The sequence below is a fragment of the Apostichopus japonicus genome, chromosome 16 (assembly GCF_037975245.1).
Source record: "Apostichopus japonicus isolate 1M-3 chromosome 16, ASM3797524v1, whole genome shotgun sequence".
Taxonomy (NCBI): domain Eukaryota; kingdom Metazoa; phylum Echinodermata; class Holothuroidea; order Aspidochirotida; family Stichopodidae; genus Apostichopus; species Apostichopus japonicus.
Genome location: NC_092576.1, coordinates 9,964,459 through 9,983,054, shown reverse-complemented (window position 1 = coordinate 9,983,054; position 18,596 = coordinate 9,964,459). Strand labels below are relative to the sequence as shown.

General features: G+C 36.8%; 1 protein-coding gene across 1 annotated transcript; it reads right to left on the bottom strand.

Moving 5' to 3' along the window:
* Window positions 1-11,988: 11,988 nt before the first annotated feature.
* LOC139983093 (uncharacterized) lies at window positions 11,989-15,254 on the bottom strand. Its single transcript, XM_071996442.1, has 2 exons — window positions 14,815-15,254; window positions 11,989-13,229 (listed from the first exon to the last, which is right to left on the bottom strand). Exons 1-2 carry the CDS (start codon window positions 14,990-14,992, stop codon window positions 12,496-12,498), a joined length of 912 nt encoding a protein of 303 aa, XP_071852543.1. The 5' UTR covers window positions 14,993-15,254; the 3' UTR covers window positions 11,989-12,495.
* Between the last annotated feature and the right edge of the window lie 3,342 nt (window positions 15,255-18,596).

The following is an 18,596-nucleotide window of genomic DNA, read 5'->3' as shown; positions in this document are numbered from 1 at the left end:
CTCATTTGATTTTAAATGTGACTTTAAATTTTACATGATTTTGCCAACAATTTTATCCTTTTTTCCTGGTCCCCTATGTCATTTTGTTTGGGGGAGGGGGGGGGGGGGGTTCTTTCATAATCGACATTTATTATTATTATTATGATTATTATGATTACAACAACATCAATTATGTCACTAATTATCAACGTTGTTATGTAGAAAACAATGCCCAGTATTTGTACAAAATGACTGAATGCGGCGGTATAATCGAATCCGCTTGTTTTTTTTTAAATAATAAAACTGTAAATAAATGTCTTTATGTTGTTTTGTCTTTTGTCTTCCATAAGAATGACTTCCTCAAAAAAATATATTAATGTCGATTATTTCGAGAGAAAAAAAAATTAAATGTTAAAATAAAAATTAACGTCATAATTTCCGAGGCATATGAACGCTATCAATTAGGACTATACAAACGCTAGACAGTGCTATAATAATTTTGGAATTTTTGTGAGATGTAGGAAAGGGACTGTAAACCCCCCCCCCCCCCACCCCCGCACACCCTCCTCCATCTACCCGCCCTCCCAGGTATAATTAGAAACGAACGTACACCATATGCACAGACCATCACGCATCCTACTCAGAACATAGAAAGTGTAGTTTCGTTTATTTGGTGTATCACTTCACGTATAAACATATGTATTCAACAACATAAATTGCAGTTACAGGTTATGATATATACATGAGGTGAACGGAAGTGCCAGCCAGTTGGGACAATTTCCTAATGCATGCTAATGCCTCTCTAAACTGTATCCCAATATCATGCTCTCAAAGCACTGGTATTGTCAGTACAAGCAGTTCCTAACCTTGATATTCATACTGCTCGTACTGACAGTACGTGTGCTCTGAAGCGGACATGACACTACAGTATAGAAACTGGGTGAAAGTGCGCCCGACATGTGCTTGAAGATGTGCACAACTACCGTATACAGTACACAAAAACATCGAGTAAATGAACAACTAAGGAGAGAGTCAGAAAAGAGACAGCTAGGTTAAACCTCAAAGTAGGAAAATGGAAAATCCCCCCACCCGCCCATTAAACCTCCCATTAACCACCCATTAACCTCCCATAAACCACCCATTAAACCTCCCCTTCCCCAACCATGATAATAAAAATTAACAACGTATAGATATCATTATCAAGTGATGTATTGTAAACAGCATAATCATGCGTCGCCATGTTGATTTTAATATGAAAAAACAAATCGATGTTTTCTCTTTTCTCAAAACCTTAGAACGTAGATCTTTTGGAAAGACCATGCATGGAACTAAAATTGAGATCGTGTTTTGAAATATTTCTGAATTCTCGGAAGTTTAAATTCTTTGTAAGGACCATTCGTTAATACATACTAATAATTCAGCATTGGGCGTAAACACCAAGTTGTGAATTGGGGATGTGGGGCTAAGAAGTGATATCGACAGAAGGACGGGGTCTAAGATGATCGATGATGCTAGGGCATATACACGTGGTACATAACACATAGTGTAACATAACATTCTCGGGATACATGATGTATACTAACAAGTTTGCTATGCTAGGGTACACACAGGTACATGATACATAGTGTAACTAACAGGTATGATTTATGCTATGGGTATATACATGACACATGATACATAGTGTAAACAAACAACTATGATATGCTAGGGTATATACATGGTACATGATAAATAGTGTAAACTAACAGGTATGTTTTGCTGGGATATAAACAGGGAAAATGACGCATTGTGTATACTAACAAGTATGTTATGCAAGGGTACATACAGGATACATGATACATAGTGTAAACAAACACATATATTATGCTAGGGTATAAACATGGTACATGATACATAGTGTAAGCTAACAAGTATGTTATGTTAGGGTATACACAAGCAACATGACACATAGTGAACACAAAAAACTAAGTTATGTTAAGGAACATGGTACATGATACATAATACATAGTAACAACTATGATATGCTAGGGTACACACAGGGTACATGGTAAATAGTGTAAACTAACAAATTTGTTATGCAAGGGAACACACAGGGTACATTTTCCACCCTAACCCTAACCCTAACCCTAACCCTAACCCTAACCCTAACCCTAACCCTAACCCTAACCCTAACCCTAACCCCAAGTTTTGTGCATGAGTGACCATTAGTCGATCCTATTAGGAAACTAGATGGTGTTTAAGTGATTCTTTTATCTAATATTAGAATGCATGGTTGAAGCTTTGACGAGGAACACGAGTTAGAGGTTCAATTAAGATTTAAAACAATACAGTTCTAATCTGTAGCTGTTCCGTAATAAGTTGATGTAAAAAAAATGATCCCAGTCGATCTCTCTTGACTAATAGTCCAACTATTTACATGACGTTTTTTTTTACGGGTTTTCCGGTTTGTTACAACTTAGACCTCCTCTCTTTTAATTTTTAAAATATTTATGTTTCTTTTATTCTTTTTTTGAGGATATTGCAATATGTAACGAATTTTGTTACTTCAGTTAAATTCCCCAAACGAAAGAAAAATGTCACCTTTCTCAATCTGCATATGAAGCCATGACTGGAATAATATCTCCCTGCCCAGGGACAACGTGGTTTTGAACTTTGTATGCTCATTTGATTTTAAATATGACTTTAAATTTTACATGATTTTGCCAACAATTTTATCCTTTGTACCTGGTCTCTTTGTCATTTTGTTTGGGGGGAGGGGGGGGGGGGGTTCTTTCATCATCGACATTTATTATTATTATGATTACAACAACATCAATTATATCACTAATTATCAACGTTGTTATGTAGAAAACAATGCCCAGTATTTGTACAAAATGACTGAATGCGGCGGTATAATCGAATCCGCTTGTTTTTTTTTTAAATAATAAAACTGTAAATAAATGTCTTTATGTTGTTTTATCTTTTGTCTTCCATAAGAATGACTTCCTTAAAAAATATATTAATGTCGATTACTTCGAGAGAAAAAAAAATTAAATGTTAAAATAAAAATTAACGTCCTAATTTCCGAGGCATATGAACGCTATCAATTAGGACTATACAAACGCTAGATAGTGCTATAATAATTTTGGAATTTTTGTGAGATGTAGGAAAGGGACTGTAAACCCCCCCCCCCCCCCCACACCATGCACTCCCTCCTCCATCTACCCGCCCTCCTAGATATCATAAGAAACGAACGAACACCAAATGCAGACCATCACGCATCCTACTCAGAACATAGAAAGTCTAGTTTCGTTTATTTGGTGTATCACTTCACGTATAAACTTATGTATTCAACATAACATAACTTGCATGTTACAACGAATTACCAGTCAGTTGGGACAATTTTCTAAAGCTAATACCTCTCCAAACTGTATCCCAATATCATGCTCTCGAAGCACTGGTATTGTCAGTACAAGCAGTTCCTAACCTTGATATTCATACTGCTCGTACTGACAGTACGTGTGCTTTGAAGCGGAACATGACACTACAGTATAGAAACTGGGTGAAAGTGCGCCCGACATGTGCTTGAAGATGTGCACAACTACCGTATACAGTACACAAAAACATCGAGTAAATGAACAACTAAGGAGAGAATCAGAAAAGAGACAGCTAGGTTAAACCACAAAGTAGGAAAATGGAAAATCCTCCCACCCGCCCATTAAACCTCCCATTAACCACCCATTAACCTCCCATAAACCACCCATTAAACCTCCCCTTCCCCAACCACGATAATTAAAATTAACAACGTATAGATATCATTATCAAGTGATGTATTGTATACAGCATCATCAGGAGTCGCCATGTTGAATTTAATATGAAAAAAAAATAAATCGATGTTTTCTTTTTTCTCAAAACCTTAGAACGTAGATCTTTTGGAAAGACCATGCATGGAACTAAAATTGAGATCGTGTTTTGAAATATTTCTGAATTCTCGGAAGTTTAAATTCTTTGTAAGGACCATTCGTTAATAAATACTAATAATTCAGCTTTGGGCGTTAAGTGAATTGGGGATGTGGGGCTAAGAAGTTATATCGACAGAAGGACGGGGTCTAAGATGATCGATGATGCTAGGGCATATACACGTGGTACATGGCTCATAGTGTAACATAACATTCTCGGGATACATGATGTATACCAACAAGTATGTTATGCTAGGGTACACACAGGTACATGATACATAGTGTAACTAACAGGTATGATATGCTATGGGTATACACAGGGTACATGATAAATAGTGTAAACAAACAAGTATGATATGCTGAAGCATACACATGGTACATGATACATAGTACAGAGTGACAACTATGATATGCTAGGGTATATACATGACACATGATACATAGTGTAAACTAACAGGTATGATATGCTAGGGTATATACATGGTACATGATAAATAGTGTAAACTAACAAATTTGTTATGCAAGGGAACACACAGGGTACATTTTCCACCCTAACCCTAACCCTAACCCTAACCCTAACCCTAACCCTAACCCTAACCCTAACCCTAACCCTAACCCTAACCCTAACCCTAACCCTAACCCTAACCCTAACCCTAACCCTAACCCTAACCCTAACCCTAACCCTAACCCTAACCCTAACCCTAACCCTAACCCTAACCCTAACCCTAACCCTAACCCTAACCCTAACCCTAACCCTAACCCTAACCCTAACCCTAACCCTAACCCTAACCCTAACCCTAACCCTAACCCTAACCCTAACCCTAACCCTAACCCTAACCCTAACCCTAACCCTAACCCTAACCCTAACCCTAACCCTAACCCTAACCCTAACCCTAACCCTAACCCTAACCCTAACCCTAACCCTAACCCTAACCCTAACCCTAACCCTAACCCTAACCCTAACCCTAACCCTAACCCTAACCCTAACCCTAACCCTAACCCTAACCCTAACCCTAACCCTAACCCTAACCCTAACCCTAACCCTAACCCTAACCCTAACCCTAACCCTAACCCTAACCCTAACCCTAACCCTAACCCTAACCCTAACCCTAACCCTAACCCTAACCCTAACCCTAACCCTAACCCTAACCCTAACCCTAACCCTAACCCTAACCCTAACCCTAACCCTAACCCTAACCCTAACCCTAACCCTAACCCTAACCCTAACCCTAACCCCAAGTTTTGAGCATGAGTGACCATTAGTCGATCCTATTAGGAAACTAGATGGTGTTTAAGTGATTCTTTTATCAAATATTAGAATGCATGGTTGAAACTTTGACTAGGAACAAGAGTTAGAGGTTCAATTAAGATTAAAAAATACAGTTCTAAGTTGTAGCTGTTCCGTAATAAGTTGATGTAAAAAATATGATCCCAGTCGCTCTCTCTCGACTAATAGTCCAACTATTACATGAAGTTTCTTTTACGGGTTTTCCGGTTTGTTACAACTTAGACCTCTTCTCTTTTAACTTTTGATATTTATGTTTCTTTTATTCTTTTTTTTGAGGATATTGCAATATGTAACGAATTTTGTTACTTCAGTTAAATTTCCCCAACGAAAGAAAAATGTCACTTCTCTCAATCTGCATATGAAGCCATGACTGCAATAATATCTCCCTGCCCAGGGACAACCTGGTTTGGAACTTTGTATGCTCATTTGATTTTAAATGTGACTTTAAATTTTACATGATTTTGCCAACAATTTTATCCTTTTTACCTGGTCCCTATGTCATTTTGTTTGGGGGGGGGGGGTGGTGTTCTTTCATCATCGACATTTATTATTATTATGATTACAACAACATCAATTATATCACTAATTATCAACGTTGTTATGTAGAAAACAATGCCCAGTATTTGTACAAAATGACTGAATGCGGCGGTATAATCGAATCCGCTTGTATTTTTTTTAAATAATAAAACTGTAAATAAATGTCTTTATGTTGTTTCATCTTTTGTCTTCCATAAGAATTACTTCCTTAAAAATATATTAATGTCGATTATTTCGAGAGAAAGAAAAAATTAATTGTTAAAATAAAAATTAACGTCATAATTTCCGAGGCATATGAACGCTATCAATTAGGACTATACAAACGCTAGATAGTGCTATAATAATTTTGGAATTTTTGTGAGATGTAGGAAAGGGACTGTAAACCCCCACCCCCCACCCCCTCCCTCCTCCATCTACCTAGATATCATGAGAAACGAACGTACACCATATGCACAAACCATCACGCATCCTACTCAGAACATAGAAAGTGTAGTTTCGTTTATTTAGTGTATCACTTCACGTATAAACTTATGTATTCAACATAACATAACTTGCAGTTACAGAAATTATATATAGATGAGGTGCAACGAATTACCAGTCAGTTGGGACAATTTGCTAATGCTAATACCTCTCTAAACTGTATCCCAATATCATGCTCTCAAAGCACTGGTATTGTCAGTACAAGCAGTTCCTAACCTTGATATTCATACTGCTCGTACTGACAGTACGTGTGCTTTGAAGCGGGACATGACACTACAGTATAGAAACTGGGTGAAAGTGGGCCCGACATGTGCTTGAAGATGTGCACAACTACCGTATACAGTACACAAAAACATCGAGTAAATGAACAACTAAGGAGACAATCAGAAAAGAGACAGCTAGGTTAAACCACAAAGTAGGAAAATGGAAAATCCCCCCACCCGCCCATTAACCTCCCATTAACCACCCATTAAACTCCCATAAACCACCAATTAACCCCCCCCCCCTTCCCCAACCATGATAATAAAAATTAACAACGTATAGATATCATTATCAAGTGATGTATTGTATACAGCCTAATCATGCGTCGCCATGTTGAATTTAATAATAATAAAAAAATAAATCGGTGTTTTCTTTTTTCTCAAAACATTAGAACGTAGATCTTTTGGAAAGACCATGCATGGAACTAAAATTGAGATCGTGTTTTGAAATATTTCTGAATTCTCGGAAGTTTAAATTCTTTGTAAGGACCATTCGTTAATAAATACTAATAATTCAGCATTGGGCGTAAACACCAAGTTGTGAATTGGGGATGTGGCGCTAAGATGTTATATCGACAGAAGGACGGGGTCTAAGATGATCGATGATGCTAGGGCATATACACGTGGTACATGGCTCATAGTGTAACATAACATTCTCGGGATACATGATGTATACTAACAAGTATGCTATGCTAGGGTACACACAGGTACATGATACATAGTGTAAACTAACAGGTATGATATGCTATGGGTATACACAGGGTACATGATACATAGTGTAAACAAACAAGTATGATATGCTAAAGCATACACATGGTACATGATACATAGTACAGAGTAACAACTATGATATGCTAGGGTAAATACATGACACATGATACATAGTGTAAACTAACAGGTATGATATGCTATGGGTATACACAGGGTACATGATACGTAGTGTAAACAAACAACTATGATATGCTAGGGTATACACATGGTACATGATAAATAGTGTAAACTAACAGGTATGTTTTGCTGTGATAAAAACAGGGAAAATGACGCATTGTGTATACTAACAAGTATGTTATGCAAGGGTACATACAGGATACATGATACATAGTGTAAACAAACAAATATGATATGCTAGGGTATAAACATGGTACATGATACATAGTGTAAGCTAACAAGTATGTTATGTTAGGGTATACACAAGCAACATGACACATAGTGAACACAAACAACTAAGTTATGTTAAGAAACATGGTGCATGATACATAGTACATAGTAACAACTATGATATGCTAGGGTACACACAGGGTACATGGTTAATAGTGTAAACTAACAAATTTGTTATGCAAGGGAACACACAGGGTACATTTCTAACCCTAACCCTAACCCTAACCCTAACCCTAACCCTAACCCTAACCCTAACCCTAACCCTAACCCTAACCCTAACCCTAACCCTAACCCTAACCCTAACCCTAACCCTAACCCTAACCCTAACCCTAACCCTAACCCTAACCCTAACCCTAACCCTAACCCTAACCCTAACCCTAACCCTAACCCTAACCCTAACCCTAACCCTAACCCTAACCCTAACCCTAACCCTAACCCTAACCCTAACCCTAACCCTAACCCTAACCCTAACCCTAACCCTAACCCTAACCCTAACCCTAACCCTAACCCTAACCCTAACCCTAACCCTAACCCTAACCCTAACCCTAACCCTAACCCTAACCCTAACCCTAACCCTAACCCTAACCCTAACCCTAACCCTAACCCTAACCCTAACCCTAACCCTAACCCTAACCCTAACCCTAACCCTAACCCTAACCCTAACCCTAACCCTAACCCTAACCCTAACCCTAACCCTAACCCTAACCCTAACCCTAACCCTAACCCTAACCCTAACCCTAACCCTAACCCTAACCCTAACCCTAACCCTAACCCTAACCCTAACCCTAACCCTAACCCTAACCCTAACCCTAACCCTAACCCTAACCCTAACCCTAACCCTAACCCTAACCCTAACCCTGACCCTAACCCTGACCCTAAATAAAGAGTAACTTATGTTAAGGTATGGGTGAATGATACATAGTGAGTTCTTTCAAGTATGGTATGCTAGCTTTATACTATAGCTTTTACAAGGTACATAGTGTATACTAAACAGTATGTTATGCTAGCGTATACACATGGTACATGATACATAGTGAATATAAACAACTATGTTATGCTTAGTGTGAAACGTATTCTAGTTTGTCTTAACATATTGTCTTCTTAGTGTTATTATGACGTCACACATGGCTCGCGTTTTGGTGGTTTGCTCTGTGGTGTGGCGGGCTATGAATCACGCGTTATTAGAAGCGTATATAGATGTTTTGTTTAAATGATTCAGTTTGTGGGATTGGAAGACAGCCAAACTGGTTCAAATTGGTTGAGTGCCAATTTGCATGTGCTCATCTGCATATCAGGTTAGCACTCAACCAATCAAGAGTTGGGTGAGGGGTTAGCTATAAGTTTGGACCAATCAGGTTCAAGGGCAGAGCGTGTGCCCTGTGCATCGCGTCGTAATTTGGTATTTTAGAATCGAGGGTTTAAGTGTCGTATCGGGGAGTTTAAGTTTATCTCCCGAAGCCTACAGACGTAGAACAGTGGGCTCCGTAGTTAATATTTATGATCAGCATTTATGCTTGTGCATTTTAATTATCCAAAGTTATAGTTATATTCAGAGTTAATAATATTATCATAATAGCCGCTTTTGGAGATTATTTATTAAGACTTTCCTGTTCACGTTCGGTTCAACGTTATTAGTGTAACCTGGAACTATCAAAATAAACCAATAAATCATATGGCTTACCGTTACCTGCAACTATCAAAATAAGCCTTGCATTAGGAATACACAGGGAACTTGACACATTGTGTATAGTAACAATTATGACATACTAGGATCTCTGAGTTTACTGCTTGTGAGATTAAATTGGGTTATTGTTTTATGATGAGATCATATATTTAATTATGGCATGATTTCATGTACATTATTTGATTTTACAATGAGTTTTACTTCACAAAAACATTAAAAGGAAAATAACTATTCTCCCAATGATCTACATCAGTTTTAGCAGTAGAGTCCAGAGAACTATACATTCATCTCTGACATGAGATTTTGTGTGTTAAAATTCATCCGAGAGAACAAGAAATATCCAAAAATGATAAAGCTTAGCGTAATTTGTATAATTCTTGGTTTGACTTTTGTTTTGATTTTCAATTTCCAAAAATGCTTTCACTTCACCACTATCTACTGCGACACGTTCTGTACTCCCATCGAGGGCTAACAACAGCTGCAGTTGTAATTTATGCTTTTGTGGGTTAACTTTTCGAAAAATTAATCGACCAGTCACTGAAGTCAGTCTCTAAATTACTCACCCCCCCCCCCTTCCTTGAAAAGGGATGGGTGTGCATCCCTTGTGTTTTAAGCAGGTCTTATATGTTTATGATGAAACAAAGTAATTCTATTTCATATTATCGAGACAAGGGTTTGGTAATAGGCAATTGAGAGAGAGCTAAAACTCTACTTGACTGACAATGGATTACGTATATGGAGTTGAAATACATTCTACCGTGTTAGTAGAAAATCACACTTTTAGATCTTTGTTTTTCTTAAATCTGTATATGAAATAATTTATTTTTGTATATTTAATGTTAGCTTTACTTCTTGAAGTGGATCACTGTACAGAGTATGTGCTGTCATAGTGACAGATGTTCCTCCAAACCAACCTTGTTGATCTCTCATTCTTAAAATGATACACACCTGTGTTTATATTTATTCAGTTTTCACACGTCTCATCATTTTTAGCTTAGTCAACATGCCACCTAGATCCATGAACTGTTATTATCCTCATTGATTAAATCAAGTTTACACTATAAAGAAAATCAAATACATTGTGGCCGAATTTGAATTACGAAATCACCTAAGTGTGATGTTACCAGTTTTTTTTTTGTTTACTTCAGATCTGAAAATGATCCTGATATAAACTTTATATGAGCTCAGGATGTATTGTTTCTTCCTATGGGATATGTCGTTTTAGTTTAGACTGTCACTGTCACTGTTACTACCAAACACCATGTACTGTCACTACCATAAAATTACACCAAACTTAACACTCACCAAGCAATGTGCATTATCACTGTGTCACACTTCACATACTCACTATCATACCATGCAACATTCCCACATGTCACTATCATACACAAACACCCTGCACTCACCAAGCAGTACACATCGTCACTATCACCATCATGCATTGGTTCATCAAGCACCACACACTATCACGAAGTACACCGACACTCTTACCAAAAATAGATACAGTCATGAATGATCTCATAGTTATTGATTGAAAAAAATGGATCTGCCTGTAACATTTTACTCTCTTTCTTGATAAAACCTCATATTCAGCACTTTTCAAATTATAATCGGTTCATCAATGACAATCCTGCTATGTATATACGGTTTGCAATTTTATCGATATGTTTTATTCCATACCAGATTTACTTCATTGATCTTATCTTATGGTGTAGATCATAGTTCTATAAGAATGAGCAGGCTTGCTGTCCTGTCAATAACAACTTTACTCTGTTCATACATGCATACTACAGAATTATTCATGTTAGGCCTAATTCTGTAGAAGTACGGGTATTTGTTTACACATGAACGCTTTCTCAACGTTTCTAATACCAGCTGTTACAATAAACTTTACAAACTGACGTCACGGTCTTGGTTAAAGTGTGCATTTGCATGGCGAGACATCGAGGTCTGTAGGCCTTGAAACTTTACTGGTGGCTTTTCGATTTCTCATCTGCGTAAGTGTTGCATTCACTCTTTGTGATTTTGAAGAAATACTTTATATTAAATATATATATATATATATACATATATATATATATATATATATATATACATATAGATATAGATATATAGATATATATATATATATATAGATATATATATATATATATATATATATATATTTATATATATATATATATATATATATATAGATATATATATATATATATAGATATATATATATATATATATATATATATATATATATATATATATATTTATATATATATATTTATATATATATATATATCTATATATATATGTGTGTGTGTGTGTGTGTTCAAAGTATCTCTTTCGAGTTCTGGCTTTAGAAATCACAAATGATTTCGAGTTGGTTAGCACCATGTTTGATCTCTAGAGTAAGGCAAAATATGTCAACATAAACAGAACTAGTATAGTTCGATACACTTGACAAACGCCTACAGTGGAATTACGACCTTCCTTACCGGTTTAGAACCTCTGGACATACAATCAGCGTCCATAGCCTAGTGGTTAGGGTGTCCATGTACAGAGCGGGAGGCCCGGATTCGAATTCCGGTGAAGACAAGAAGTTTTTTCACTGTTCTTGATTTTCCAACTCATTACGATTTTCATTTATATATTTACGTCACATTTTTTTATTGCCCTCTTATTGTACTCTTTGGTTGATCTCTTCAAATGTACTATTTCAATGCACTCAAACATAACCATAACTAATTTAAAAAAAACAAATAGAGGTGTATTGTCTTTACATGCTTCATATATTGTACTTGAATTCTGCTCATGCATCTTCCCGTAGACCTCTATCGATTGATTTTATTAATTAAATTAACATAATATACTAAAAATGATGATCTGCAACAATGAATGAATGGCTTAATTATTGTTCCATCCTAACACCGTATGGGTTCATACAATTAGCACATAAAATAATGCAAGAAACATAGTGCAGTTGTGCGACACGTATACTTATGGTATATGTGACAAAAATGTTATGAAGATTGGACGATCACTTTCAAAGAGCGAAATATTTATCATTTCGAACCATTGAGCCCATATTGAAATGACCAATGTGGCACTCATTAAATTTCCATGCAATAGATCCAATAACACGCATGCAGATAAATAAATCAAATGACCTTCACTAATTTAAGGTGTAAAGCAAGGGAACTGCAGCCCGACATCATGTTCACGATCAATCCATTCTGCCTCAAAGCTCTCCGTCGGAGTCATATCAGCAAGGAACGGAGCCGCGTTACGGAAGAAACCGGTCATCGTCTGAACACTCATTTTAGCGGAACATCTTTTACTTGCACCGTTTGACGACACGGTACAGACATCACCATTGACACGATTCAGTTGACAGCGGTAATCAGCTAAAACTTGGCAAAAGCTTGTCTCGGACTGCAGGATGTCACATCCCCAGTCAAATGGAGCTGGGTAGTTGGTCATGGTCAGATGTTCACCATACACAACATTGAAGTCATCCTCCACCAGAGCGTCACTTTGACAGCCAGCGTCGTGTTGCATTACCAAAACCATTACGTCGTCACCTTTACGAAATGTCACAGTGCCGTTATTATTTTCCTCGATCGAATCGATACGTTGGACTGCGTTTCGGTTAGTGTCAAAAGGAACCATGACAGTCTTGTCGTCATCCGAAAATATTGCGAGGGACAACAGCCCGTGACGTTTATCAGATACAAACGGCATTGTGATGGACATGTAACGACTCTCAGTAGAGACACTATCTCTGAGTGTGTTACACATCTCAGCCTCCAGGGTGCGATCCGTAATAGTTTGGTAGGTAACTGTCACTTCGGCGTATTGAGACTGGTCATACGAATCACGTGGAAGGCCTTCAGCCACCCGAAGGTTAACCTCTAAAAAAATGAGTAAGAAGAAAAGGTTGAAGTCATAATGCATCGCAGGGAATAAACACTTACGACAATAAGAGCCTAATCTTCCCCGAGAATTTTTAACGTGTTACTACAAATGTACACATTGAATCACTACAGATCATTAAAGTTAAAATAAACTTCAGACCTCACGGAACACTATGGTGCTTCAACAGGAAATTGCATAAACGAAAACTTATGAATAAATGAAAAACAAAAAACACAATCGGAACACGACGAAAAATGACAGTGTTTTTATTTAACATTATATAGTGCGTAACATTCATTGTAAGAGTGTTGGAAATGTTCGTATTTACTTTGGGGGTCTAATTCATGCTCATCTCTTCTATCAATTTTGTCAAGAAATGCCGATTTTGATACAACACTTTTAATATGTTTAAGCTTTTCCGGAATTAAGCAGTACCATTTATTGCATCTTCATAATTCGACTTCACAGTTTAAGTTAACAAGCTATAGCTGCTATATAAGTTGTTCACATTCTTTCATACATAGTTGACTCGTTTTCTCTCAACGTTAATAGACAATTACAGTTTCAATTAATGTTGATGATTTATAATTGTAGAATTAAATTATAGCGGTACAATGTACACAAAACAATACAAGTAATTGCAATCCTAATCCATCCCTCCCTCTCTTTTTATTTGTCATTTTTGCTGTAAGTCTAAATGGACTCGAGAACTGTCTAGCAAATAATAATATATATCAGCCAATACTCATAGCTAGTACAGTAACTACTGTTCATGTTCCACAACCGCGCATCAGTAACTACTGCGCTGCATGTGTTCGTAATACGGTAACATGTGTTACAGGTGGCACAGTAATTACTGCAAGTTCTTTCTTACTGTAAATAAAAAAAAAATAAAAAAAAATAATTGTTTAATTTTTGTTTAAGTACTGCAAATTTGAACCTGTCGGACTACGTAGTTCAACGTGTAACAGCTTTGCAGTAATTACTGTGCCAACTGTAACACATGTTACTGTGTTGCGAACACAGCGCAGTAGTTACTGATGCACGGTTGTGGAACATGAACAGTAGTTACTGTACAAGCTATGAGTATTGGGTGCATATATCCATAATTAAACATCCGAATTTCAGTCTTCTTTGAAGGCCGGTTTTCATAAACAGTTGTCTCGATTTGTCACTCATCAAATTTGTTGACAATGAAAATGATTTGATAGGAAGTTGTACACGCAAGTCCTTAAATTAAACTACATAGGCCTGACTGAATTCTGCGGGATTAAACTGTTACGATAATTTTTTTTTTTTTTTGATAATTTCAAATCAGTTGTTGTTTTCTGTCCTGAGTATGTACATGGCGACTTTATAAGCTAAAAAAAGAGACGAAAACTGGGATGTACACATTCTTCCGATTACGAAGATGTCAAATTTAATTAATTTACATTGTCATTTGCGTCAAATTTCATCCGGCCTGCTAATATATATTCAATGTTAGGATATATGTACATGTTTTATAAATTAATATGAAAATTGTTTTTTATACTAGATTCTTTAATTCGTACTTCTAGGTATACGTTTTATTCCACTTACCGTCACCACAGATATCATCGAGACCTTCCAGTCGTCTAAGTTCGGCTTCGAGTGCCTCACGACTCACGGGGAATCTTGCCACGGTGCCTACATTCCTGGCTGAGCGTAGGCTAGGAATAACTTCCGCAGCACTGTAGCAACTCAGGAGAACATACAGGAAAACATATACCCCAAACATGGTTAACTTTGAGAGAACTATATCTATGGAATATCTTATTGTCAACTGAGAAATAACAACTCTTGACTGAAAGCTATATATACATGCAATTGAGAGGACCAAGTCTAAAAGTGTATATGAGGGTCAATATCGACTCCGCTTTAGCTTTTATGGTGCTACAAATATGCAGGCATAAAAACTGTCTCTGCTTCAATGAGAATGTTAAAATATATCATCTATGACGTGTTTTCGTCAACTTCCTTTGCTGTCATGCCAGCAGTGATTTCGCTCCACAGCTCACATCCATTTGGTTTATCCCTAATATTACTTGGTTGCATTCGATGGCTATTTTTGCCTTATTCTGCAGTCAATCAGATGGTATTGCTAATTCAAAGTACGGACTATAAAGGTTTCTGTAGAGTATCTGCAGATTTTTTTCTCCATATTACATTGTATAAATAATACGACAATATACCCAGGTAGTATGGCCATATGACCCCATATGAGAAATTAGCAAGCCTCCAAATGAACGAATAAATGTAGTGATGATATGTATATGGTATGTATAGAGTCGTAAGGGAACCTTCTGTTTATTTTTGATTGGGAGGAGGGAGGGAGGGGGTTACTCACATTTAATTGAAAAAAGAGTTAATAATCATATACAACGAGAATTAAGATACCAATCAGTTATATGTTCTTTTTAGTTTGTACAGAACTCTATCGTAATAACTGCCGTAGATCGTTATATTGCTGTATACGTATGGAAATGGTTATTTCTTTGAAGGTAGTTAAAGAAACGTTTGCATGTTAATAAACAAAGATAATATTCAATAAAGTTGCTCATAAACGGGAAATATTAATGCCTGGGATATTTCATTATTACGGCACTTTAATTGACCAATACGGATTGGTAGGCTGGTACTCAGTGTTACAATATCTGCACGGTACTGTGATTTTGTTATCATTTATATATATTGTCGAAGTCTCAAAGTATCTTTGCTATTTGAGAGAGATAGAGATGCTAGTTGGTTTTGATTCAAGGTGTTAAAATTCTGGAGTCTGCGTGGTTGCTGCAAGTCTATACCGTTGGTACTAGCTTCATTAAACCTGTGTAAATTCAAAGATATGCTTACTAAAGTTAACTTTTTCTTGTAATCAAGCTCGCTTTGTTGTTTATGAGCCTTGCTATTTCAACCACTTTGAGACTATTTTCTAATATTAATACCACTCTATATTCTGACCACAAACATTATGTTTTGAGAAAATGGAACGTTTAATAAAAGTCACTCAAGAAAGAACCTGGGCAGGCACAAACAAACTTTTTGACTGGTTCACTTTCAGCCCTATTCCCATTACATCGAGACTGTGACTGTGTGTTCATCGCCTAATGTTTATCACGAGTCCCTTACAAAAATACACCTTTTAAGAAATACAGATGGCAGCTTGACCAGTTCGTAACGTTTATCTGATAGAAAGAGGTTATTCTCACTGTTCACACTGTCAGTATGAGACTAAGATGCTTAAAAGCAGAAGTATGTAGTATCGTCAGCGTGTCATATAACTAGGTCACGTGGTAATTCACAGAAACAGTGGATCCGCAAACTAAGCAAACTAATAGAGAAACTGGTTCAATGAAGACAATTGTATATAGTGACCGACCCATGCATATACTGAAACATTACTAACGCTTTAATACCGCATTTAACTTGTATCCTCTGCTTAAAAGCCTATAGTAGTATTATTATTAGAGCTGCTTTACCAGACGTGTCCTTTTATTCTTCTCGGCCTTTTGGCTAAGATCATGTGTAGTATATGTTCCCTTTGGAGGGGAATGGTGATACACACCCGACGATGATCACACAGTCACAGTCCCGATGCAAGGGGATTGGGGTTGAGAGCGTATCAGTCGTTCGGTAGTTCAGTTTTCGTGCCCAGGTTCTTTCCTGGGTGACTTTTCTTCAAAAGTATTCTTCTTGAAATAAAACCACACAACAAAATACTGTGCTATCCGGCCATATACCGGGTTGCGCAGCAAATGATACATATAGAAGAAGGGATTTTCCTCTGTCGCCCTCTCTTTCTATAGTCTCCCTGACAAAAGTTGCAACTACAGGAGGTTGTTAGAAATTACGCAGGGCTGGCTTCCGATAAAGTAGCACACTAAACTATTGAAGAGCAACGGGACATTTGCGAACACGTAAACATTTCCTCATCGGATCATATCATGTGCTGAATCGATCGATTGTGCAATCTCATGGAAGCCCGTTGTGAAGTGCGATGGTGAGGTAGAATGCAGCATTCCTGGGCCGTTTACATAACAACAATTGTTTCAAACACATAGAAATTTATAATCTCACAACTACTGGTGATAACAATGTGATACTATTCAGTAAAACACAACGCTTTTATTATAAGCAACACCTACTTGGAACAACCAACTCCCCTCATCCCCTCCCCGCCTCCCTGCTTTCGAGTTAATTTGTTACCCGTTTGTAGTTTTATTTTCTTCTGTTGATAAAATATATATTAAATTTCTTTAAAAGTATAAACAAAATGCCAATTTAATACCATGTCTCTAGTTCACGGTATCTTACATGGAGCTCAATGTCGATCGTGGAGTGTGATGGTCTGGTATGTCAAGATTTAGTCCGAATGGGAGCTCCTCGGTCGTGGGTCTTCAAGTTTGACGATCGTTGACCTAAAGGACCTCTCCTACTTTGAAGAATAAGTCTTCAACACCGATGAGGGTAACGTATTTAATGCATCAAGTTTATGTTGTGCAATTTCCTTTTGCATGTAATTTCCTTGGTAAGGACATTAGTATCTGTAGGTTGTGGTTTAATCAATTATCGATCACCTAAGGATATTTCCCTACCTTACTCCTAAATTGGTTTCTTTCAAGTATTGTAGAAGAAATTATTTAAAGTACATCTATATCCGACCTTTAACTTAAACGACAACAGTATTGATCCAACATATGGTAGACCGTCGTATTATGGTCACTCATGCTCTAACTTCAACAACCATTCTACTGCAACCTTTAAAATATTTTTCCTCAGTAAGTCACCTATTTGTATAATGGAACACTCTTCGATGGTAATAGTTAATAATTTCAGAACTACCAGGATAGTATTTTTTTTCAAAATTTTTTTTGAGATTAATTCAAATGATGTTGCTTAAATTATTCAAATACTGTTGACCTTTAACATTTAATGGTTGTAGCCTCGAAGTGACGTGTCTATATGGATAATATGTGAGGGATGAAGATAATTTTACAATAATTGTTAACCGATATAGCTATATTTTAGTAGTGTGAAATTATGTATAATTTGATGAGACAAGAAACATGATGAACTAGAAATGGCCTTGCTAAGGTTTGATTGGTGATCTTGTTAATACAGTGACCATGTAAAATTGGTTATGCTATCGCTAAACTTGTTTCAATAAGGACCAATGTCATCAAGAGCTGATGTGTTTGCCGATGAAGTGACAGATGTGTATTTGCCACAATTAACTGTTACTGTATAGTTTAGATGCAACATAAAATGCAACATAAAACCGTAGTTTCTCCATGATAGTCGAGGAAGATATATCCTATAGGATTACAGTTCATAAGAGATGTATT